At 33.4% G+C, this 27,686-nt stretch overlaps 1 protein-coding gene across 1 annotated transcript in view; it reads left to right on the top strand.

Annotated features, from left to right (window-relative positions):
• Positions 1 to 974: 974 nt before the first annotated feature.
• Positions 975 to 27,686, top strand: part of LOC127723518 (DNA mismatch repair protein Msh6-like) — a 61,483-nt gene continuing 34,771 nt past the window's right edge. Inside the window, exons 1-10 of the mRNA XM_052230157.1 lie at positions 975 to 1,229; positions 3,246 to 3,414; positions 6,671 to 6,864; positions 7,406 to 7,482; positions 15,375 to 15,492; positions 20,513 to 20,628; positions 21,400 to 21,552; positions 22,024 to 22,106; positions 23,022 to 23,109; positions 27,459 to 27,518. Coding sequence (XP_052086117.1) covers positions 1,016 to 1,229; positions 3,246 to 3,414; positions 6,671 to 6,864; positions 7,406 to 7,482; positions 15,375 to 15,492; positions 20,513 to 20,628; positions 21,400 to 21,552; positions 22,024 to 22,106; positions 23,022 to 23,109; positions 27,459 to 27,518 — 1,272 coding nt within the window. The 5' untranslated portion in view covers positions 975 to 1,015. The remainder of the gene's footprint in view (positions 1,230 to 3,245; positions 3,415 to 6,670; positions 6,865 to 7,405; positions 7,483 to 15,374; positions 15,493 to 20,512; positions 20,629 to 21,399; positions 21,553 to 22,023; positions 22,107 to 23,021; positions 23,110 to 27,458; positions 27,519 to 27,686) is intronic.

Raw genomic sequence — 27,686 nt, 5'->3', positions numbered from 1 at the left:
ATACACAAGAAAATGCTTTCCCTATACCGGAACATTGCTCAAAATCATGGATCTGTTGAACGCAGCATTGCTGTAAGACAGCTTGCTTTGAAAACAAGGGACTCCGAAAAGTTGGTTTCTTCAAATTTTAAAATTAACAGAACTGTATGAATTGCCATCTCCTATAGAGGTATTGGATTTAGTTCCAGAAAAACATATTTGGAAAAAATTGGTTTATAACGCAGTGAATGACTTTTGGCAAAACAGTTTAATTCTCGAGGCTAGGACTAAAGTATCACGTAAGTGTGATAAAGGATTTAAATACCTTAAGTATAAGTATAAATAAGTCTGTAATGTTAATAAGGTTTTCATGATAGGGGTATACTACGACTAAGATTTAGGACTTTAATGTGTATCCTAAGAGTAGTCATAAGTATGAGAAAGGAGAAACAGACATTTGCTGAGACGAGTAAGTTTTACAGTCAATTTGCATTGTGGATATATATATATATTTATATATATATATATATTATTGACGAGGAAAAAGGCACAAGTGAGATAAAGGACAAAATGACGGTTGATGAATCTATCAAGTTTTAGATTTTATTATATGACTGTATATACCAGTATGAATATTTATAAATAAGTGTGGTGGTGGTGTATATAAGTGTATAAAGAAGAAGTTTTTAACATTAATGCTGCATATTCAATAAATATAGGATAAGGGATTCTACACTTCAAGAGGAATTACCAACTGAGGTGGTTCATGTGGAAAAGGTGGAATGTACAGAATAGGTAACAGGTAACAGGTATTATAAACATGAAAATTCATATAATTTGTAGGCGGTATATAAGATAAGATCTAGTAACATAATGAAATTTCTCTACAAAGTCTTTATTTTTAATGTAAAATTTAATTTACTCCATTTTGTACTTAAATTAAAAAACCTCGTACGGGATCGTCAGAATTATTTCAGAAACCAGTTCTACCGGAAGTGCGAAAGCGCGGGAGTTAGCCAAAACAATCGCGTAAGGCATGGGACCAAAACCAACCCCTTCCAAGCAAGGAAACACGCTTTTCTCCTATTTTAGCAAAAGCCCAAGCATTAATAAGAGTAGTGGATCTGTAAGCGATACAAGTGAAATATTGTCACCGAAGCGATCGCCGAATTTGAAGGACAAAGCTAATGCCAACTCAACTCCAAAACAAACTGCGAAGTCATCAAAATCGAATGATGAGCTAGTTAAAGGTACAGTTTTTTTGGCCTTATTGGTCTTAGTGGTCTCTTAATAGCATGGTTGCATTACAGTGATAGAGGTCTGGGACTTGTAGAATTCAAGGGACATATATACAAATTATGCAATGACACTGACAGTTAACTCCCCAGGTCGTTTTAGTGTTGCGGCTATAATATTTTCCCTGACACTATACATGCTATAATTATTTTGAAGATCTTATTTTCTTGTCTCAATACACATGATACATTACTGCAAAATCGATCGATGCCCGAATTTTTGAACTTTCATCTAACATGTCTAATTACCGTTATGATCATAAAACTTATATCACCTTTAATTGTATTTCCTTGAAGTCAGACAATAGAGGTAATTAAGAGTAATTAAATAGGTGTTAATTGCCCTTTGGGTGATAACATCTGATATGAACACACCAAGTAGACATTTATGACAAAACTTAAACCAAGCCTGATCTTTTCCTTTTTGATATAAAAAAAGTTTCTTTTTTGTGCTAGATATTTTGCTGGTAGTTTTTGACAAAAGGAAAAATATAATCATGATAATTGTATAACTATAAATGAATATTTAAGACATAAACTGAAACCACTGTTACTTTAATTGTATTCTCAGGTATGTATTGAACAATATAAAGCAGACCTGCCAACTATCCCGATTTATGAAGTTATTAAAGAATAATTCATATTATTGTAAAAACCAAACATTGTAGTGCCGCCAGTGATCAAGCACTTCTCTTTTGAGTCTCACCACTTCTCCCTGTCAGTTTCAAAAAGAGAAGTCACTTCTCCCTATGATTCTGAAGTAGTCCAACACCTAAAATGGACATCACTAGAACAAAGTGGCCATATATATCACAGGAAGGTGGTCTAATACCACTGAAATGATTTTGGGAAATATGCATGACAAATGCTTCCATTTTGTGAATACCGCGAACACTCATTCTTCCCAAGAACCATCGATCCAGGATTGGAAGGCTTTTCCTCCTGGGGTTGTATATGCACTGTCGATGACAAAGCTGAATTAAATTCAAATTTTGGGGGAGGGTGTAGTTCAGTGTGCACACCAAATCCATGGCAGTAACCAGTTTGTTGATTGTGGCCATTATCAGGATTATTTGGCAGAAGCAGAACATTTGGAAATCATTCCCATATTTTGGAATTATTTACCAGTTTTGAAACCCTTAACCCTTTCGCCGATGAGACCCGGTTTACCGGGATTCACGTTTCAGACAGCTGACGATGAGTCCCGTTTTACAGGGATAGGAATACCTCTTTTACATTTCCCACTCAAAACAGTGCAAACACAAGTTATCTTTCTTTGTTGAATACCCGGATGAAAGTGTAAACATGGCGCTTCCATTTTTATTGACATTTATTATGAAGATCTCCCACTTGAGTAATAGTAGCCAGGGAAGCCATCGTCTCAGAGTAGCTTCTGTCTGGGCAGCTATCGGTGAAAGGGTTAAGGAGACCAACAAAGATGCACTGTGTGAAAGACCAACAGCTGTAAAAGAGCTGTACTTTACTTTGGTTTAGAGATTGTGTGTTAAGAATTTGTACACCATACATTTGTATCCCTTCTTCTCTTATACCAAGTTTACAAAAAAATTGTCTGTATTCTGAGAGAAATACATTTTATATTGGAAATGGTTGAGTTTGTTTAAAGAATCCTCAATTGCAGTATTTCAGTGAATTAAGATAATGTACATTATGTACATGTAGAAGAATTTGTTGAGTTTAACATCACTTGATAGAAATAAAACATATTTCTTATAATAGCCAACAAATTTTGCCATACAAATAAATGCAAAAAGAAACCTCACTTTAGCATATTTAGAGGTAGGAACAATGTTCACAGGACAAATATAAAATCTAGTATACCCTACTCTATTGTTTGAAAAAAATGGACTGTTCCAAATAAGTTTCCAGTCATAACTACCTTTTATCACTTTGATTCTATGAACCCCCTTGGGTAGCATAGCATAGCTAAATGATTCATTTTGTTTCTTACAGAATATGAGTTAGGAGATTTGCTTTGGTCTAAACTTGAGGGCTATCCATGGTGGCCAAGCCTGGTTTGTAACCATCCAACAGAGAACACGCATGTCAAAGGAGGAAAAAATGCTCAAGTGCATGTACAGTTTTTTGATGACCCTGTGTCAAGGTCCTGGGTGAAGGTTAAGTAAGTTCTTATGGCATAATTAATCAGGTGAAACAGAGTCAAGTACTGAAGATGAATATTGAACAAAGGAGTAGGCCCGGTAAAACCTCTTTTTAGCCCCAAAATATAGCATTTTAAGAATTTGTTGAAATTTTAACTTTTATCTCTTTGAAGTAAAATACTTTTGTTCCATAAATATGGACTGTTTTGACCATACAATGTACATGCATCAGGTAATAGCATCGTAAATTCATGCGAAATTGTTCCCAATTGTAGCATTTGTGCTAATTTTAAGACAGTTTTTGTCTAAAATGGAAGTGGCTGCATTTGTGTTTTGTCTTAATATTTAAATATATATTGTATTTGATGATAATACATAACACTATATAAAGGTTGAGACTGAGCACAAATGCGACCACTTCCATTTTAGACAAAAAACGTCTAAAAAGTGACGTTTTATTGCATATTTGATAGGTTTTTCATATTTCAGCTTAAATTTGAGCGCCTTTAGTGACCAAATGAGTTCAAATCTTTTACACAAACTAATACAATCGACTGAAGTAGACACTTAAGTGTTTAAAAAATGTCAAAAATCTTTCATCAGATGTACTTCTAGTTTTAGGCCAAAACTAGCCCTTCCTGGACTTTCTCCTTTAGTTGTTATAGACATACAGTACTACCTGTGACATAATCTTATTAATGGTGGCCATAAAAAATATGGTCACCATGATGGCCCTAAATGTCCATCATTATACCCCCTGCTGCTTAATACACAAGGTATTAATCAAAAACTAGTCAAGGATAAAGAGAAATCATGACTGCATTGAAGTGTTAAAATTACATAACTTACAGGTAAAGTGTCTCAGGGAAAATATATGACTTTTTGTGTTTGTCAAATTTAATAACTGTGATTATGACAAGAAAATTCTAAAATAAAATGAAATAATAAAACTAGTTGAACATATAGCTTCCTAACTTTTTTTTTGTAAAAATTTTCTCATGACTATTTGCAAATGTTTGTTTTGATGTTATAACTTTTAAATAATTCTATCAATTTAAGTTATTTTTTACATGTTTTTTTTTGGCAAGTGAATAATAAATGAATATCATCTTCTAATATAATGCAAACTTTCACAATGCCTGCCTTTTCTCATTGAAAAGGTGTTTCTCAAATTAATTTTCTAAAATCAAAATTGTTTATACTTACTGCATTTAACATTGTTTAACAAATGTTTAAGATTATCTTTAGGACTTATTCTAAATAAAATTTAGGCAATTCATTATTTCTCTATTGAATAAATACATGTATATTCAAAATGTTCATTACATATTACAATTTAATCAAGTTTCTGACAAAAAAAAACCAAAACAAACATTATAATGCAAAGAAATAACAATTCTATAAGAAATCAAAACACATGGAAAAAAATTATTAGGTTTCTGCCCTCAGTTCTAATGACTTTCTTTTATAAAGGAGCCAATATTTTAAACATGTTCCATGTTATAGAGCATGTAGAGGTTTAGCATTTCTTTTACTTTTTGTTCTTGGTTAAGATTTTATTCATAAGATTCAAGATTTTATTCATAAACTGGTCAGAGACATTATTATGAGAATGTAAACAATTTTCAAATAGATTGTTTCTAAGTTGTTATGTTAATTTTACAAACAATTCTATCCTTTATAGGAATTTTTATTCACCATTTTCTATTTCTAAATTATGATCACTAATTCTTTACTTAGTGAAGCATTTGAGTTTACTGTTTTCATTATAAGTTTTTATTTTATTTTCAAAAATATTCTTATTTTTTTTCTTAAAATTTATTTTTAATCAAGGGCTTTAAAGAATCTAATTCGTTCAAGTCCCCACAATTATCAACTTTATCTAAAAGGCCTAAGTTGAGTGAAATATTCTTTGCAAATGTATACCAAGAATATGTATGATGCATATGCCAGTCCTGCAGTTTCGACGATATAATACACAACAAAAAGTGATTATAAGTTATAATTAATAATAATTCATTTAATAATGCAAACGAACAATAGAATACCATGTACATCATGTACAATAACTTTTTTTTTAACTGAAAAAATAATTATTTAAAGGATTCTCTCTTGCTTTCAAATGCTAGTCAATAACTTATCTTTGATTTTTTGTCATTTCTACTCAAGATTCTTTCCAAGAAGAAATTAAAAAAATAAGAATAAAAAAAAACAAATAAAAAATAATAATAACATAAAAAAATAAAAACATTAGAAAAAAAGGAAAATAAGTAAATTTAAAGACAGAAAAATCAACAAATGATATGAATTAACAAAGACTAAAACAAAAATTCTATTCTACATTTTCAAGAAAAGGTGAAATGTCAATTTGAGAAGAAACCTGAGTTACCTGTACAGGTAAATTTTAATGAAACATACAAGCTGAAAACTTCAACCCTGATTGATTTCAACAGGTAACATAATTAGATAAAACATCAACCTATGTTTTATGACCCTAATAAATGGCCAACATCTCAAGATTGAATACCCCAATAAATGGCCACCATTCGATGGTGACCATACAAGAGGGTGGACATAACTAAGAGGAAGTCACAGGTTGTACTGTAGGTAGTTGTCTCATGGGCAATTATACCACATCTCCTTATGTTATAATGGTTGGGATCAACAACATGTTATCAGCATGTAATTTGTGATTCCTGGGTTTTTTTTGAAGAATAAAGGGGTCAAAGTTGAAATTTGTTTACAATCATTCTGCTCAATTCTCTCATGACAAGGCAGATGCATAGAAAAATGTCTGTGATATAACTTTTACATCCTCCTCATTGAAATAGCCACTGTCCCATATGTATCAAACTAATTCATAACAGATACCAGAATTAAAAATTTGTACACCATACGCAAATTTCGTCTACAAAAAGACTCATCAGTGGCGCTTGAATCAAAAATGTTAAAAAGGGCAAATAAAGTACAAAGTTGAAGAGCATTGAGGACCCAAAATTGTGAAACTGAGAGCTGTTCCTGAAAAATTTAATGGACTATCTTTAATGACAAATTTTGGAAGCCCCTGGTTACCCTAACCAACCATAGAATTACTCATTATATATACTGATATACTCAATGCTAAAAATGTTCGAAAACTGACCACCTTTTGAAACTTATGTAGAAGTGACTCTGATAATTTTTTCATTAGAAAAATAAAATGTCTGTGGTACAAAATTTTTAGCCTGGTATCTATAATGAGTTTAATTAATACAATTTTGTTCTTTGTCTTTTTAGAAATGTTCGTTCATACATAGGATCAGATGACAAGGAATGCCAAAAGGGGGGAACTTTCTTTTCCATGAACATGTTGGTAAGAAAGGCTGGAGACGAGGCAGACAAAGCAATGAAAATGAATGTGGAAGATCGTCTAAAACTAGTTGTGAATTTATTACCATCAGATAATGAGGACGATGAGATGGATTTTGATCGTAAGTTGCCTAAAGATTTAATAATTGAAAATGTGTTTTGTTTGTTTGTTGGTTTTAAACGGCACTACAAGCACGTCCAGCGACCATATAAAGTTCATTGCGACCAGTATTTATTGGTGGAGGCAGCAGAAGTACCAAGAGAGAACAACCAACCTTTTGCAAAAAAAACTGGCTATTCCTGGTTTCAACTCACAACCTTGGAGTTGACAGGCTAGTAATCTGCTCGTCCCATTTTCGTTGCAAAGCTTGAGCGGGGGCATTCGTGTCCTCAGACACATTCTTCTTTTTTCTCTTAAGTGTGCAGATCATTAAGTGATGTTTGGTACATTATAATATTATGTTGACTTATTGATAAAGTGTTTTTCGTTCAGGTTGACAACCAATTGGTTGAATTATGGCCCTTCAATTTAATTGTCATGACTGTCAAATTTAAGGGTTTTGAAGACCCTTTAGACAAAACATAACTTAATATATATATAATATAACTTATGGATAACAATATTTTCATGTCTTTTATAAAGAACCAACCCTTTTTTTTCAGCGGACATATTTGATGCAGAAATGGAAGAAGGAGAATCTAACAACAGTAAAGAAAACAAAGATATAGAACAGTCTAAAGTAATTATTAGGGCTGTTCCAAAATAAATGCATGGGGGGCATAGGAGGCACTTTTTTAAGACCCGAACAAACCTAAGGCCAGGGTTTTTGTCGAGCCTATGATCCGGCGGCGACAGCGTTAACTAACTTCTTAAAAGCTTTATATTTTAGAAGGTGGAAGACCTGGATGCTTCATACTTTGTATATAGATGCCTTATGTTACGAAGTTTCTGTCTGTCACATGTCCATTGTCCTTGACCTCATTTTCATGGTTCAGTGACTGCTTATAAAAAAAAGTTAAGATTTTTTTGTAATGTTAATTTCTCTCTTATTATGAGTAATAGGATAACTATATTTGGTATGTGCATACCTTGCAAGGTCCTCATGCCCGTCAGACAGGCTTCACTTGACCTCAACCTCATTTCATGGATCAGTTAACAAGGTTAAGTTTTGGTGGTCAAGTCCATATCTCAGATACTGTAACCAATAGGTCTAGTATATTTGATGTATGGAAGGATTGTAAGGTGTACATGTCCAACTAGCTGGTGTCATCTGACCTTGACCTCATTTTCATGGTTCAGTGGTTATAGTTAAGTTTTTGTCTGTTTTTCTTATACTGTATGCAATAGGTCAACTATATTTGGTGTATGGAAATATTTTATGATGTACATGTCAGTCTCGCATGTTTTATTTGACCTTGACCTCATTTTCACGGTTCATTGCTCAGTGTTAAGTTTTTGTGTTTTGGTCTGTTTTTCTTAAACTGATAAGTAATAGGTCAACTATATTTGTTGTATGGAAGGATTGTAAGCTGTACATGTCTGCCTGGCATGGTTCATCTGACCTTGACCTCATTTTCATGGTTCAGTGGTTATAGTTAAGTTTTTGTGTTTTGGTCTGTTTTTCTTATACTGTATGCAATAGGTCTACTATATTTGGTGTATGGAATGATTGTAAGGTGTACATGTCTAGCTGGCAGGTGTCATCTGACCTTGAACTCATTTTCATGGTTTATTGGTCAATGTTTAGTTTTCTTGGTTAAGTCTGTTTCTTAGAAACTATAAGCAATAGGTCAACTATATTTAGTGTATTGAATGATTGTAAGGTGTACATGTATTTCTCGATTGGTTTATAAGACCTTGACCTCATTTTTTTGGATCATGTTAAGTTTATGTGATAGTTGTAGTAAAGCTTTACATTTAGGACTATCAACATAATATCAATGGTTAGTAAAGAAGGCGAGACATTTCAGCGTGTGCACTCTTGTTCAATTTGTTGGTTTACAGATCCGTCAACCCTATTTTCCCAATTTTCATTAAAAAATAAATTGACATTTCATGCCTTTTTATTCCCGCTGTCCCTCACAAATACATTTTCCCTAAAATATAAATAAAAGTATCTATGTAGCAACTTTTTCCTGATATTAAGTGGATTAATTTAGCATGTTAAATTATTTTCAAAAAGATTAAAAATCTAAAATTAATCCGAAGTGTGTTCCTTAAAATAAACAATCAAAATTGTCCTTAAAATGATGTTTATGCAAATATTTTTGCGGAACAAAAACCGATGTTCAAAGCCCATTGCAAGAAGTGTCTTTTAATTTTTATGCCCCCGCAGTAGCGGAGGGGGCATTAAGTTTTACCCTTGTCCCTCCGTACGTTTCAAAATTGGTTTCCGTTCTCTATCTTAAGTTTGCCTCAACCGAATGTTATGAAACTTATACACAATGCTTATTACCTCAAAACACAGATCAAGTTTGAACTTTGAAGGCGTCACTTGTACCGTTCTAGAGTTATGCCCCTTTACAAATGGAAGAATTGCTAAATTTTTCGTTTCTGTTCTCTAACATTAGTTTGCCTCAACCAAATGTTATGAAACTTATACACAATGCTTATTACCTTAAAGCACAAATCAGGTTTGAGCTTTGGTGGTGTCACCTTTACCGTTCTAGAGTTGTGCCCCTTTACAAATGGAAATATTGCTAAATTTTTCGTTTCCATTCTCTTACTTCAGTTTGCCTTTACCAAATGTTATGAAACTTATGCACAATGCTAACTACCACAAAACCCAGATCAAGTTGAGTTATGTCCCTTTATAAGATTATATGCAAGCGGGGGCATCATCTGTGTCCCATGGACACATTCCCCATTTATTTTTAGCTCACCTGACCTGAAAGGTCAAGTGAGCTTTTCTCATCACTTTGCGTCCGTCGTCCGTCGTCCTGCGTCCGTCGTCCGTCGTCCGTAAACTTTTACAAAAATCTTCTCCTCTGAAACTACTGGGCCAAATTTGACCAAACTTGGCCACAATCATCATTGGGGTATCTAGTTTAAAAAATGTGTCCCGTGACTCGGCCAACCAACCAAGATGGCCGCCATGGCTAAAAATAGAACATAGGGGTAAAATGTAGATTTTGGCATATATCTCTGAAACCAAAGCATTTAGAGCAAATCTGACATGGGGTAAAATTGTTAATCAGGTCAAGATCTATCTGCCCTGAAATTTTCAGATGAATCGGACAACCCGTTGTTGGGTTGCTGCCCCTGAATTGGTAATTTTAAGGAAATTTTGTCGTTTTTGGTTATTATCTTGAATATTATTATAGATAGAGATAAACTGTAAACAGCAATAATGTTCAGCAAAGTAAGATCTACAAATAAGTCAACATGACCAAAATGGTCAGTTGACCCCTTAAGGAGTTATTGCCCTTTATAGTCAATTTTTAACCATTTTTCGTAAATTTTTGTAATCTTTTACAAAAATCTTCTCCTCTGAAACTACTAAGACAAATTTAACCAAACTTGTCCACAATCATCATTAGAGTATCTAGTTTAAAAAATGTGTCCGATGACCCTGCCCGCGAACCAAGATGGCCGACATGGCTAAAAAATAGTACATAGGGTAAAATGCAGTTTTTGGCTCATATCTCTGAAACCAAAGCATTTAGAGCAAATCTGACATGGGGTAAAATTGTTAATCAGGTCAAGATCTATCTGCCCTGAAATTTTCAGACCAATCAGGCAACCCGTTGTTGGGTTGCTGCCCCTGAATTGGTAATTTTAAGGAAATTTTGCCGTTTTTGGTTATTAGCTTGAATATTATTATAGATAGAGATAAACTGTAAACAGCAATAATGTTCAGCAGAGTAAGATCTACAAATAAGTCAACATGACCAAAATGGTCAGTTGACCCCTTAAGGAGTTATTGCCCTTTATAGTCAATTTTTAACCATTTTTCGTAAATTTTTGTAATCTTTTACAAAAATCTTCTCCTCTGAAACTACTAAGACAAATTTAACCAAACTTGTCCACAATCATCATTAGGGTATTTAGTTTAAAAAATGTGTCCAATGACCCCGCCCGCGAACCAAGATGGCCGACATGGCTAAAAAATAGTACATAGGGTAAAATGCAGTTTTTGGCTCTATCTCTGAAACCAAAGCATTTAGAGCAAATCTGATGAGGATAAAATTATTCATTAGGTCAAGATCTATCTGCCCTGAAATTTTCAGACCAATCAGGCAACCAGTTGTTGGGTTGCTGCCCCTGAATTGGTAATTTTAAGGAAATTTTGCCGTTTTTGGTTATTATCTTAAATATTATTATAGATAGAGATAAACTGTAAACAGCAATAATGTTCAGCAAAGTAAGATCTACAAATAAGTCAACATGACCAAAATGGTCAGTTGACCCCTTAAGGAGTTATTGCCCTTTATAGTCAATTTTTAACCATTTTTCGTAAATTTTTGTAATTTTTTACAAAAATCTTCTCCTCTGAAACTACTAAGACAAATTTAACCAAACTTGTCCACAATCATCATTAGGGTATCTAGTTTAAAAAATGTGTCCGATGACCCCGCTCGCGAACCAAGATGGCCGACATGGCTAAAAAATAGTACATAGGGTAAAATGCTGTTTTTGGCTCATATCTCTGAAACCAAAGCATTTAGAGCAAATCTGATGAGGATAAAATTGTTCATTAGGTCAAGATCTATCTGCCCTGAAATTTTCAGACCAATCAGGCAACCCGTTGTTGGGTTGCTGCCCCTGAATTGGTAATTTTAAGAAAATTTTGCAGCTTTTGGTTATTATCTTGAATATTATTATAGATAGAGATAAACTGTAAACAGCAATAATGTACAGCAAAGTTAGATCTACAAATAAGGCAACATGACCAAAATTGTCAATTGACCCCTTAAGGAGTTATTGCCCTTTATAGTCAATTTTTTACAATTTTCATAAATTTTGTAAATTTTTGTAAATTTTTACAAAGTATTTTCCACTGTAATTACCGGGCCAAGTTCATTATAGATAGAGATAGTAGTAAGGAGCAAGAATGTTCAGTAAAGTAAGATCTACAAACACATCACCATCACCAAAACACAATTTTGTCATGAATCCATCTGTGTCCTTTGTTTAATATGCACATAGACCAAGGTGAGCGACACAGGCTCTTTAGAGCCTCTAGTTTTCTTTTTTTCCTTTTTTTTTTCTTTTAAAATTTTCCATTTTAAGTTGGTTATTTCTGATTTATATTTAAAAGCAAATAATAATGATATGGTAGGAGATACACACCAAACAGGATGTGTAAATTATTATATAATAAGTATTGTGCAATAGCAAGAAATTTTCAATTGCACAATAGCAAGAAATCTTCAATTGCACAGTATTGCGCAATAGCAAGAAATCTTCAATTGCACAGTATTGCGCAATAGCAAGAAATATCCAATAGCACAATATTGCACAATAGCAAGAAATTGTCAATTGTACAGTATTGCGCAATAGCAAGAAATATTTAATTGCACAGTATTGTGCAAAAGAAGATACTTCGTATAAATTGCTTATTTCTTGACCAATTTCAATGGGGTTTTATTCTTGAATTCTTGGGGTTCTTTAATATGCTGAATCTAACCGTGTATTTAGTTTTTGGATTTTGGGCCCGTTTTTAAATTGGTCCACATTGAGGTCCAAAGGGTCCAAAATTAAACTTTGTTTGATTTCATCAAAAATTGAATTATTGGGGTTCTTTGATGTGCCGAATCTAACCGTGTTTTTAGATTCTTAATTTTTGGTTCCGTTTTCAAATTGGTCTACATTAAGGTCCAAAGGATCCAAAATTAAACTTAGTTTGATTTTAACAAAAATTGAATTCTTAGGATTCTTTGATATGCTGAATCTAAACATGTATTTAGATTTTTTATTATGGGCCCAGTTTTCAAGTTTGTCCAAATTGGGGTCCAAAATTAAACTTTGTTTGATTTCAACAAAAATTGAAGATATGGGGTTCTTTAATATGCTGAATCTAACCGTGTATTTAGTTTTTGGATTTTGGGCCCTGTTTTTAAATTGGTCCACATTGAGGTCAAAAGGGTCCAAAATTAAACTTTGTTTGATTTCATCAAAAATTGAATTCTTGGGGTTCTTTGATATGCTGAATCTAACCATGTATTTAGATTTTGGATATTGGACCATTATAGGTGAATGTCCAATTTAAAATTTTTAAGTTCTTAGACCACATTCATTCTGTGTTAGAAACCTATGCTGTGTCAAATATTTAATCACAATCCAAATGCAAAGCTGTATCAAGCTTGAATGTTGTGTCCATACTTTCCCCAACTGTTCAGGGTTCGACCTCTGCGGTCGTATCAAGCTGCGCCCTGCGGAGCATTTTATTTGTTATTATTTTGAATATTATTATAGATATATGTAAAATTGTTTAATTGGTCAAGATCTATCGGCCCTGAAATTTTCAGACGAATCTAACAACCCATTGTTGGGTTGCTGCCACCAAATTGGTAGTTTTAACAAAATTTTGCAGTTTTTTTGTTATTATTTTGAATATTATTATAGATATATATAAACTGTAAGCAGCAATAATGTTCAGCAAAGTAAGATCTACAAAAAAGTTTATATGACCATAATTGTCAATTGACCCCTTAAGGAGTTATTGCCCTTTAAAAACAATTTTACACAATTTGTTCATCAAGTTTGCTAACATTTAAAAATCTACTGCTCTGAAATACAGGTGAGCGATTCAGGCTCTTGAGAGCCTCTTGTTTTTAATTCCAATAGTTTTTCGACCGTCCGACCTGACTTGTTCACATAAAAAAATCTGTAAACCAACAAATTAAAAAATCCTGGCCTTAAAACCAAAATTGTCCATTTACTTACAATTCTTAATTCTAAGGAAAATGCAACCATCAATATTTGATTAATATGATTGCCTCCCTTTCTCCCACCCGATAAATGTTTTGACAGTTCTTAGTTGATATTATGGGAAAACAATCTACCACAATTTAAATTTATCAATATCACAATATTTTTCATTATGCCCAATCTATGATAGTATGGTGCAATATGTTTTCTGGTCCATGTCCATTGTTTTTTTTGTCCATCACATGAGATTGATGTAAATCTCAATTCACCCGAAAATGATATGTGAGCAAGTCATGGTGACCTTTGTTCATTTTATTTTTCAAATTTTAAATCCGATTTCTATTCTGTTTTCATTTCAGAGGTCTTTTCTTTAAATGCACTTTTGACAAGCAACCAATTAAATATTATGGTGTCACAGGAACTAAATTATAAGACAATAATAAAACCAAAATTACTTAATGGCATACTGTTCAGTAGATGTAATGTGTCAGCTCTGACTTTGTGATGAAAGTGGATTTACACATAATAGTTGTAAGTGAATTGAGAAAAAAATATATATTTTAATTAAAATTTTAGTTGATTATTCTTTATTCTTCATGCCATCTTTCTTCACCATTTATAAAATTTTAATAGAAGTGCCTTCTGACCCCCCACCCTCTTCATTCACTCTTTCAGCACTATGACCCGGTTTACCGAGAAATCAATTTTACTTCCGTAAACACTATAACCAGCTATACCGGGCTGCACATGCTACTTTTTTTAATTCGAGATTTCCATTGGTCAGTCGTAAGAAAATCCCTCTAAAGTAAAATACTAGCATCATATACATTCATTCGAGTTCTTTGGCTTTTTCCGTACTTTTAACGGAAAATAAAGTAAATATTGGTCTGTCATTATATAAATTTTTGGAAATTTTGTACACAAAATGGCGGATAGCGATATTGATAACGAATGGTCAGGAGACGAAATTATTGATTATGTTGGCCAATTTGACTTAATAAATGTTAATCAAGCTGAAAAAAGTGAATTAGAAAGGCAATGGAGAAATATAGTAGGGGACAGTGATGATGAAGATGACTTTGAGGGGTTTGAAGCCGCGGACATGTTGACAAAAATTTTGACACATGGAAACTCAAAGAAACATTTGTGAATTTAGGGAACAGATTGGCCCAGTTAGAAATTTTGACACTTCAGCATCTGCCCTGAACTATTTTCAATGTTTTTATACTGAAGAAGTTGTCACTTCTATTGTCAACTTAACTAATTTGAACGCAACCCGAAAATCATACATGAAAGTTTACACATTTACCTGTGCTAATGAAGTACAAATACTTTGTCAATTGAGACAATATCACTTTTTTTTTTTTTTTAATAATCATAAACTATCAAATCAATATAAACTCAAACAAAATAAAAGTGATGTCATAGTTAAAATTACCTGATTTACCTGTATTTTTACCTGTATCTCACCTGTATGTCACCATAAGTGACAATAAGACAACAGGTACAGCAAGTACAAAGTATGCTGATTATTTTGATACCTCATATGATGGAATTGGATGACTTGAGTACAAATATACATCAGTTTAAAAGTACCTACCCTAAATAAATGAAAATTCTCAAAGTTACTTAGTGTTGAAGGGTATAATACATTGAAAGTTATGCAGTGTTGAAAGAGTTAACAAGTAGTTCTGGAATAACCCTGGCTAAAAAAGGATTGGCTTTTAAATATTGCTTCATTCTTTCATCTGATTACAGACTACACCTAAGAAAACGCCAAAGAAATCTCCACGCAAAGGCAGACGGTCTGCTAGACAACCAAAACTTAAAAGACGAAGGATAATAGAAAGTAAAAATAGTTCTGATGAAGATTCAGGTGGGTGAAGTAAAATTAGGGATGATTGGAGAAACTCTGAATGATTAAAATTGAGAAGAATGAAAAATAGTAATATAAAAAGAAGGAATTGTGGTTAAATTGTTATTGAGACAACTGACTACCAGAGACCAAAGGACATGGATGATAACAATTATAGATCACTGTATGTCCAACATGAATGGAATGTCTGGATTGGTTGAGATCAAAAATGAATAATGGTCAAGTTTGGATTGATTGAAATTTTACATTTATAATTGCAAAGTTTAGATTGCTTTAGATTTAATATTGATAATTATTCAGTTTGAATTGGTTGAAATTGAGAATGAATAATTGTCAAGTTTGGATTGGTTGAGATTGAAAATTAATAACTGTCAAGTTTGGATTAGTTGAAATTTACCATTAATAATTGCCAAGTTTGGATTGGTTGAGATTGAAAATGAATAATTGTCAAGTTTGGATTAGTTGAAATTTACCATTAATAATTGCAAAGTTTGGATTGGTTGCATGAGATTGAAAATGAATAATTGTCAAGTTTGGATTAGTTGAAATTTACCATTAATAATTGCAAAGTTTGGATTGGTTGAGATTGAAAATGAATAATTGTCAAGTTTAGATTGGTTGACATTGAGAATAAATAATACAAAGTTTTAATTGGTTTCATTTATTCTGAAGAAACATGGAAAATTTAGATTGCTTTAAATTGAAAAGAATGAATACAGATGTTTTGAGTAACAAATTAAGTAGGCAACAGTCGAATCATCAAATTGTCTTAACTTGATATTTTGAAGCTTCTTATACATTAATGTAGAAGTAAACCAATTTTTAAGACGTTTCGGCCACTGACCTTCTTCAGTTTCTTTATTTTCCTTCGTATCTACATGGTAGACATTCTTATACAGTTAAAAGTCATGATAAAACTGGTTGATTCACATATTCTGAACTAATTTAATCAAATTGGCACTGTTTATCACTTTCTAAAAAAAAAAAAACAGTACAAGATTATTTTTAACTTAAAAAGATATAATGCTACCTACATCTCCAAAAATGTTTTTGCAGAATTTTGAAAAATAAGAACATATTTATGCCCCCACCGTAGCGGTGGGGGCATTAAGTTTTACCCTTGTCCGTCTGTACGTACGTACGTCCGTCCGTCCGTACGTCCGTCCGTCCGTACGTCCCGAAATTGGTTTCTGTTCTCTAACTTGAGTTTGCCTCAACCAAATGTTATGAAATTATACACAATGCTTATTACCACAAAAGACAGATCAAGTTTGAATTATGTGGCGTCACTTTAATTGTTCTAGAGTTATGCCCCTTTATGAACGGAAAAATTGCATAATTTTTAGTTTCTGTTCTCTAACTTAAGTACCCCCAAGGGTGACTGGGGAATAGAAGTATGGTCACCATTGGTCTTCCTCCGACTGGCAGTAAAACCCTTGCTAAAGTGGGGCGTCCGTTAGGCTGTGCGGGATGTACAAATTTGCAGCCACGTCCGGTCAGAATGGGGACGTTAAATCCGATGCCTCGTGTAAAGAGAGTGCCACATTCTTTGCACGTTAAGAACCCTTGCAACAACTCTTTGAGGGGTCCGTAGGTGACCTGTTGCAAGGCTAAATTTCTGTGCCTATCCAATATACCCTCATTTCCCGTGGCAGTCTAAATTTCTCGGACCTTAATCCCGGACGTCCCTATTACAGAACCTACCTATTGTATTTATTGTTAATTTGTTCTCGTCCTGAATATGCATGAAATATTTGCCACTGGACGTTAAGCAATCAACAATCAATCAATCAATCTAACTTAAGTTTGCCTCAACCAAATGTTATGAAACTTATACACAATGCTTCTTACCACAAAACACAGATCAAGATTGAATTTTGGTGGCGCCACTTTAACCGTTCTAGAGTTATGCCCCTTTATAAATGGAAAAATTGCAAAATTTTTATTTTCTTTTGAATATCAAGTATTTTTAGCTCACCTGGCCCAAAGGGCCAAGTGAGCTTTTCTCATCACTTGGTGTCCGTCGTCCGTCGGCGTTGTCGTCGTCATTAGCTTTTTACAAAAATCTTCTCCTCTGAAACCACTAGGCCAAATTTAACCAAACTTTGTCACAATCATCATTAGGGTATCTAGTTTAAAAAATGTGTCGGATGACCCCGCCAACCAACCAAGATGGCCGCCATGGCTAAAAATAGAACATAGGGGTAAAATGTAGATTTTGGCTGATATCTCTGAAACCAAAGCATTTAGAGTAAATCTGACTAGGGTAAAACTGATTATCAGGTCAAGATCTATCTGCCCTGAAATTTTCAGAAAAATCTGACAACCAGTTGTTGGGTTGCTGCCCCTGAATTGGTAATTTTTAGGAAATTTTCTGTTTTTGGTTATTATCTTGAATATTATTATAGATAGAGATAAACTGTAAACAGCAATAATGTTCAGCAAAGTAAGATCTACAAATAAGTTGTCATGACCAAAATTGTCAGTCGACCCCTTTAGGAATTATTGCCCTTAATAGTCAATTTTTAACAATTTTTCGTAAATTTTTGTTATCTTTTACAAAAATCTTCTTCTCTGAAACTACTGAGACAAATTTAACCATACTTGGCCATAATCATTATTAGGGTATCTTGTTTTAAAAATGTGTCCGATGACCCTGCCTTCCAACCATCATGGCCAACTTGGTTAAAAATAGAACATAGGGGTAAAATGCAGTTTTTGGTTTATATCTCTGAAACTAAAGCATTTAGAGCAAATCAGACAGGTGGCAAAAATGTTCATCAGATTTAGATTTCTGCCCTGAAATTTCCAGACGAATCCAACAACCTGTTGTTGGGTTGCTGCCCCTGAGTTAGTAATTTTACAAAAATTTTGCAGTTTTTTATTATTATCTTAGATATCATTATAATATCTAATATCTAATACTATTAATTATGATTTTAACCTTATTTTACATGATTTCCAAAGCATCAGTAAATACAGGTGAGCGACACAGGCTCTTGAGAGCCTCTAGTTTAAAATTGGAGTTATCTTCCTTTGTCCATGATTATAGTTGAATCTACTACAATCAATGCTTTATACAATGCAATGTTTAATTTTGACTTCCACTGATAAAGCACAGATCGAGTTGAATTTGGGTAGTGTCACTTTAACCATTATTGAGTTATTCCTCTTTATAAATGGAAAGATTGCAAAATTTTTAGTTTCCATTCTGTAACTTAAGTTTGCACCAAACATTATGAAACCTATGCACAATATTCATTACCACAAAACTAAGATCAAGTACAAATTTTTTGTTTCCGTTTTCTAACTTTAGTTTGCCTCAACCAAATGTTATGAAACTTATACACAATGCTTATTACTACATAATACAGATTAAGTATGAAATTTGGTGGTGACACTTTTACCATTCTTGAGTTATGTCCCTTTATAAACATAAAAATTGCAGAATTTTTTAGTTTGTCTCAACCAAATGTTATAAAACTTCTACAAAACTGTTCTAGAGTTATGCGTGTTTACAAATAGAAAAATTGCCGAATTTTTAGTTTCTGTTCTCTACTTAAGTTAGCCTCAACCAAATGTTATGAGACTTACACACAATGCTTATTACCACAAAACTCAGATCAAGTTCAAATTTGGATAGCATCACTTTTACTGTTCTTCAGTTATGTCCCTTTTTAATTATATGATATGCAAGCGGGGGCATCATCTGTGTCCACATTTTTAGCTCACCTGGTCCAAAGGGCCAAGTGAGCTTTTCTCATCACTTGGCATCCGTCGTCGTTAACTTTTACAAAAATCTCCTCCTCTGAAACTACTTGGCCAAATTAAACCAAACTTGGCCACAATCATCATTGGGGTATCTAGTTTAAAAATGTGTCCAGTGACCCGGCCAACCAACCAAGATGGCCGCCATGGCTAAAAATAGAACATAGGGGTAAAATGTAGATTTTGGCTTATATCTCTGAAACCAAAGCATTTAGAGCAAATCTGACATGGGGTGAAATTGTTTATCAGGTCAAGATCTATCTGCCCTGAAATTTTCAGATGAATCTGACAACCTGTTGTTGGGTTGCTGCCTCTGAATTGGTAATTTTAAGGAAATTTTGCCGTTTTTGGTTATTATCTTGAATATTATTATAGATAGAGATAATCTGTAAACAGCAATAATGTTCAGCAAGATAAGATCTACAATTAAGTCAACTTGACCAAAATGGTCAGTTGACCCCTTAAGGAGTTATTGCCCTTTATAGTCAATTTTTAACCATTTTTCGTAAATTTTTGTAATCTTTTCCTCTGAAACTACTAAGACAAATTAAACCAAACTTGGCCACAATCATCATTGGGGTATCTAGTTTAAAAATTGTGTCCGGTGACCCAGCAACCAACCAAGATGGCCGCCATGGCTAAAAATAGAACATAGGGGTAAAATGTAGATTTTGGCTTATATCTCTGAAACCAAAGCATTTAGAGCAAATCTGACATGGGGTGAAATTGTTTATCAGGTCAAGATCTATCTGCCCTGAAATTTTCAGATGAATCTGACAACCCATTGTTGGGTTGCTGCCCCTGAATTGGTAATTTTAAGGTAATTTTGCCGTTTTTGGTTATTATCTTGAATATTATTATAGATAGAGATAAACTGTAAACAGCAATAAAGTACAGGAAAGTAAGATCTACAAATAAGTCAACATGACCAAAATTGTCAATTGACCCCTTAAGGAGTTATTGCCTTTCATAGTAAATTTTTTACAATTTTCATAAATTTTGTAAATTTTTGTAAATTTTTACAAAATATTTTCCACTGTAACTACTGGGCCAAGTTCATTATAGATAGAGATAATTGTAAGCAGCAAGAATGTTCAGTAAAGTAAGATCTACAAACACATCATCATCACCAAAACACAATTTTGTCATGAATCCATCTGTGTCCTTTGTTTAATATGCACATATACCAAGGTGAGCGACACAGGCTCTTTAGAGCCTCTAGTTTATGGTTTGGTTTTTTAACTTTTTACAGGAGATGAGTTTAAACCAGGTTCAGACAGTAGTGGTGAAGAAGATGACAGCAGTGGTGTCGATGAAAATGATGTATCTGATATTGACCACGAATCGGAAATAGATTCTCCTGTCAAGGTCTGTCCCTCTATATCCACACTAATACCATTCAGAAGTTTTTAAACATTGCCATTTGTGAAAATATATTAGTTTTATAATTTTTGATGATTCCTTGCAGTAAGTAATTATGAGTCCCCTACTGACGAAGTCGATTGGGACTTTAGGTTTGCACTCCGTCTGTCTGTCTGTCTGTCCGTCTGTCTGTCCGTCTGTCTATCCGTCAGTCTAGCAAATCAGTTTTCCACACTTTTTCTTCGTTCTTGAAGATATTGATTTGGTATTTGGTATATAGTTTCATCATGACAAGTTACATATCAAGTTAGAATTTTGTTCCTATACAATGAATTTTTAACCGGTAGGGGACTATGTATTGCCATGCAATACTATCAGAATGCTTGTTCATATTTATTATGAATGAAACCAAATGCAGAGTATATCTTTTAATGAGACCGCAAACCAACATTTGGTTTAATGAATTGTACTTATAGAAGTTTTTTTATGCCCCACCTAGGGGCATTATGTTTTTTCGGTCTGTGCGTCTGTCCGTTTGTCCGTCTGTCCCGCTTCAGGTAAAAGTTTTTGGTCATGGTAGTTTTTGATGAAGTTGAAGTCCAATCAACTTGAAACATAATACACATGTTCCCTATGATATGATCTTTCTAATTCAAATGCCAAATTAGAGTTTTGACCCCAATTTCACGGTCTACTGAGCATAGAAAATGATGGTGCGAGTGGGGCATCCGTGTACTATGGACACATTCTTGTTTTTAAAGTGTCCATTTCTTTCAGAATGAAAACAGGAAACGTAAGCGTCCTCCACCTAAACAAAAGATCAGTGATACTCCTTCAAGCTTAACTCCATCTGCCAATAGAAATTCATTTACGCCAAGTGTTGGAGACAAAACCAAGTCAAGGCTATCAATGTTTTCTGCCAGTGATTCGGTAAGTATAGTTAAATGAAACAGATGCTATTTTACTACCAAAACTTTGTATGCATGCCTAAATCAAATCAATATTAGCCTACTTTTCATCTTTTGAAACTCTGTGAGTATGGCTTTACCAAGTCAAACACAACCTATTAACTGAAAGGGACTTTCTGGATATGGCTAAACCATGTCAAGACTTAACCTAGTCATAGGAAGAAAAAGAATCTTTATGCATGTAATGATTGTACTTTCTTTGTAGGTATTGGTCCAATGGTCAGACTTATATAATACAGGCTTACGTTTGTTATTCATCATGTTCATTGAATTAAACTGTATGAGTTATAAACTTTATTGTTACAGGGTCTGATTGTTACTGGATCTTATATATATATTAAATTATTTCATGGTCCAGGTAAATCTGTATCATATACATTACATTGTTTCAGGGTCCAGATAAATCTGTATCATATACATTAAATTGTTTCAGGGTCCGAGTGTTACTGGATCATCAGAACAAGAAGCCAACTTTCCACATGTAAAATTACCTTTCTTACAACCAGGCAAAATTTTGTAAGTAAAACTGTAAAACATTACTTTCTATATTCTCATAATTTAATGACAAACATTCTTTCTTGGCAAATTATAAGACACTCTTTTAAAAAACTAGTTTAAAGTATTTAAAGTAATACACGATTGAATGAATAACCCAATAATTGATGTCAGACTTCTGGAAACATGCTTGACTAAGAACAAATCCAACAATGAGGTCAGACAAACATTGGCCATTCACCAGTCTAAATTTCTGTTAAACAAAAATAGCTCAATCCAGTTTTTGTGCCAAGGTTTCAGTTGCATATTTATTTCCTTTCCTCTCTTTAGAATTACTGTTATAGTCTTTTAAACTTATATTTTTATTATGTATAAAACAGTATTTTTTGCCATGATTATAGCAGCTAATGGTTATTACTTGAGTTTTGATTGAAATGGAATTTTTGTACAATAACTTATGTATAGTCAAACATATATTATGATTTCTTCATCAGTGCCTTCTTCAACAATTCTTGAAAATAAATGAATGTCCAGTGGAAAACCCTGGAATTTCCATTGCAAAATGAATGGAAACATAAATATAAACATAAATATAAGAACACGTTATCTTTTATTTTGCTTAACACCTACTGTATAATTCAATCTCATTGAAATACAAATTCTGTGTCCTTGCTTTGCTTACAAGGATCTGTTTGGGTAATTATTTCATCAGCCAATGAAATTTCAGCCTTCAAATATTTGAAGGTGTGTATTATCAGGACAAAACCAGAGAATCCCAAAAGGTTTTCAAAACAGAAAGTAGAACAGAGTGTTGTCAGATCTATTTAAAGTGTGAACACAGAATCAGTATTTCAATCACATTGAATTATGATCGTGACTGATTTGAAGATATTTGAATTATTGTTGTCTAACTAAACTCTTGTATCTTATGTACAGAGACATTAAGGGTCACCCAGAATCTGACCCAGATTATGATCCTAGAACAGTTTCTATACCAGATACTTTTCTGAAACAACAAACACCAGTAAGTACTATTTCACTCATTAATAAATTCTAACATTACATTTTTTTGAAAAATAGAGAATCATAGGTCATCAGGTCATCAGTAGCATGCTGTGGATTAATTGTTATTCTTGGGATACCAATTTTTTGTGGATCTAGTGGGGATAGGTAAACCACGAATTTAAATGTTTAGCAAAGTGCATATTTTCATAGACTTGTATAAAGACTTTGGCAAAACCATGATACTATATATCCACAAAAATATAAAATTTTCCTCAATCCACTGAAATTGTTATCCATGAAAAACTAATCTATAGTATGCAATTTTAACATGGTACAAATCATGTGGAGGATAAGTTTGAAAACTGCAAATGTTTAAAAGAACAATTCCTTTGCAAAGAAACATCTGTATGTATAGTAACAAACTTGTCAGAGACTCGGCATAACATGAAGCATTGATCACAAATCATTGTTGATTAAACAATGCAGTCATCATGTTAAAAATCGGTCACTAATTTTCACCACACACTTTAGACAAGGACCTAATGACCCTAGCTATCAAACATGCAGCCTTTTGTATAACAAAAATTTGAATTTCTTATATAGTTTGAAACCAATTTGAAATAGGGCAGTTCAAGAATTTAGTATGTTAAACATGTACTCAAAAGTTCAACAAAAACAACAATCACAAACCAGTCCAATTTTTATACGACCACAAAAAATTTTTGCAGTCGTATATTGGTATGGCGTTGGCGTTGTCGTCGTCGTCGTTGTCCGAAGACACATTGGTTTTCGCACTCCAACTTTAGTTTAAGTGAATGGATCTCTTTGAAATTTTACCATAAGGTTAAATACCACAAAAGGAAGGTTGGGATTGATTTTGGGGGTTATGGTACCAACAGTTAAGGAATTAGGGGCCAAAAAGGGGCCAAAAATAAGCATTTTCTAGTTTCCAGACAATAACTGTGGAACGGTGTATGGATCTCTCTGAAATTATACTACAAGTTTCCATACCACAAAGGGATGGTTAGGATTTGCTTTGGGGGGTTATGGCTCAAACCGTTTAGGAATTAGGGGCAAAAAAGGGGGAAAAACAAGGTTGTCCTGGTTAATGGACAAATACTTGTACAAAACATAATTTAAAGCAGTGTAAGGGAGATAAATCAAATACATCATTGAAATTACCTCCCTTACACTGCTTTTAAAATATGTATAAAGTAATGGTTAATGAACAATTAAAATAATTTAAATCAGTGTAAGGGAGGTAATCCAAATACAACGTTTTGGTTACTTCCCTTACACTGCTTTTAAATTATGTTTAAAGAAATGCATATTTATAAAGGAAGACCAGTAAAAATATCTGCAAATATTGCATCTTTTTTTTTTACAAAAAAATCCATATGAAAGATTTGACACTATATTTTAAATTCTATTATAAAATAGATTAAGTTAGCACTATGGTAAATTTAAATGGGTAATTATGGTTGCAAACTCCATTGGAAATTTGAATTGAGATTATGACCATATCTTGAGGGAAAGATTTTTGGGGGGGAAAAAAGGGGGAGGGGGTAAAAAGAAATTGTGGGGGGTCAATTTTTTCTCATTTCAGATTTCAGAAATTAAAAAGAATTATTCTTCAAATATTATTTTTTTTTCAAATTTCAAATATTGAAAATTTCAAGAAGTTATCTGTAATTGCACAGTATGGCGCATTAGATTTGTAAATTTGACCACATTTATTTATGTGTTATGCCGAATCTAACCGTGTATTTAGATTTTTAATTTTGGGTCCAGTTTTCAAATTGGTCTACATTAAGGTCCAAAGGGTCCAAAATTAAACTTTGTTTGATTTTAACAAAAATTAAATATATGGGGTTTTTTGATATGCTGAATCTAAACATGTATTTAAATTTTTGATTTTTGGCCCAGTTTTCAAGTTGGTCCAAATTGGGGTCCAAAATTAAACTTTGTTTGATTTCAACAAAAATTGAATACATGGGGTTCTTTGATATGCTGAATCTAACCTTGTATTTAGATTTTTTATTTGTGGGCCCCACTATCAAATTGGTTCATATTGAGGTTAAAAGGATCCAAAATTAAACTTTGTTTGATTTCATCAAAAATTGAATTATTGGGGTTCTTTGATATGCCAAATCTAACCGTGTATTTAGATTTTTAATTTTTGTGTCCCGTTTTTGTCGAGCCTGCGACTTTTGTCGCAGAAAGCTCGACATAGGGATAGCGATCCGGCGGCGGCGGCTACGGCGGCGGCGGCGGCGGCGGCGGCGTTAGCTAACTTCTTAAAAGCTTTATATTTTAGAAGATGGAAGACCTGGATGCTTCATACTTTGTATATGGATGCCTCATGTTAGGAAGTTTCCGTCAGTCACATGTCCAATGTCCTTGACCTCATTTTCATGGTTCAGTGACCACTTGAAAAAAAAGTTCAGATTTTTTGTAATGTTAAATTCTCTCTTATTATAAGTAATAGGATAACTATATTTGGTATGTGCGTACCTTGCAAGGTCCTCATGCCCGTCAGACAGTTTTCACTTGACCTCGACCTCATTTCATGGATCAGTGAACAAGGTTAAGTTTTCGTGGTCAAGTCCATATCTCAGATACTATAAGCAATAGGTCTAGTATATTCGGTGTATGGAAGGACTGTAAGGTGTACATGTCCAACTGGCAGGTGTCATCTGACCTTGACCTCATTTTCATGGTTCAGTGGTTATAGTTAAGTTTTTGTGTTTTGGTCTGTTTTTCTTATACTGTATGCAATAGGTCTACTATATTTGGTGTATGGAATGATTGTAAGGTGTACATGTCTAGCTGGCAGGTGTCATCTGACCTTGACCTCATTTTCATGGTTCAGTGGTCAAAGTTAAGTTTTTGAGGTTTGGTCTTTCTTTCTAATACTGCATGCAATAGGTCAGCTATATTTGGTGTATGGAATGATTGTAAGGTGTACATGTCTAGCTGGCAGGTGTCATCTTACCTTGACCTCATTTTCATGGTTCAGTGGTCAAAGTTAAGTTTTTGAGTTTTGGTCTTTTTTTCTAATACTATATGCAATAGTTCAACTATATTTGGTGTATGGAAATATTTTATGATCTATATGTCAGTTACGCAGGTTTTATTTGACCTTGACCTCATTTTCAATGTTCATTGCTCAGTGTTAAGTTTTTGTGTTTTCGTCTGTTTTTCTTAAACTATAAGCAATAGGTCAACTATATTTGTTGTATGGAAGAATTGTTAGCTGTACATGCCTGCCTAGCATGGTTCATCTGACCTTGACCTCATTTTCATGGTTCATTGGTCAATGTTTAGTTTACTTGGTTAATGTTAAGTTTATGTGACAGTTGTAATAAAGCTTTATATTTAGGACTATCAACATAATATCAATGATTAGTAAAGAAGGCGAGACATTTCAGCATGTGCACTCTTGTTTAAATTGGTCTACATTAAGGTCCAAAGGGTCCAAAATTAAACTTAGTTTGATTTTATCAAAAATGGAATTCTTGGGGTTCTTTGATATGCTGAATCTAAACATGGTGTTTAGATTTTTGATTATGGGCCCAGTTTGCAAGTTGGTCCAAGTTGGGGTCCAAAATTAAACTTTGTTTTATTTCAACAAAAATAGAATATATGGGGTTCTTTGATATGCTGAATCTAACCATGTATTCAGATTTTTTATTTGAGGGCCCGCTATCAATTTGGTTCATATTGAGGTCAAAAGGGTCCAAAATTAAACTTTGTTTCATTTCATCAAAAATTGAATTATTGGGGTTCTTTGATATTCCAAACCTAACCGTGTATTTATATTTTTAATTTTGGGTCCTGTTTTTTAAATTGGTCTACATTAAGGTCCAAAGGGTCCAAAATTAAACTTAGTTTGATTTTAACAAAAATTGAATTCTTGGGGTTCTTTGATATGCTGAATCTAAACATGTGTTTAGATTTTTGATTATGGGCCCAGTTTGCAAGTTTGTCCAAGTTGGGGTCCAAAATTAAACTTTGTTTGATTTCAACAAAAATTGAATATATGGGGTTCTTTGATATGCTGAATCTAACCATGTATTTTGATTTTGGACATTGGACCATAATAGGTAAATTAAAAAAATTCAAGTTCTTAGACCACATTCTTTCTGTGTCAGAAACCTATGCTATGTCAACTATTTAATCACAATCCAAATTCAGAGCTGTATCAAGCTTGAATGTTGTGTCCATACTTGCCCCAACTGTTCAGGGTTCGACCTCTGCGGTCGTATCAAGCTGCGCCCAGCGAAGCATTTTATTTTTACTACAGGGCCGTCAATTGCTTGTACAAAAAAACTTAAAAAGCCTACAACTGTTTTTATTTATTCACAGGGTATGAGACAGTGGTGGGAGATGAAATCTAAATATTATGATACCATTCTATTTTTTAAAGTAAGTATGTCTACAATAGTGGGGTTAAACTCTGAAAGAATTTATCTTAAAGTTTGAATGTTCCCAACTGCAACACAGAGAAGTGTCTGTCAGCCTTGTTTCACTTTAGCCAGTTCTATATAAAAATAAGAAGATGTGGTATGATTGCCAAATTGCAATGAGAAAAGG

This window comes from Mytilus californianus, unplaced genomic scaffold (genome assembly GCF_021869535.1).
Source record: "Mytilus californianus isolate M0D057914Y unplaced genomic scaffold, xbMytCali1.0.p SCAF_13, whole genome shotgun sequence".
NCBI lineage: Eukaryota > Metazoa > Mollusca > Bivalvia > Mytilida > Mytilidae > Mytilus > Mytilus californianus.
This window is presented reverse-complemented; position numbering and strand designations above follow the sequence as displayed.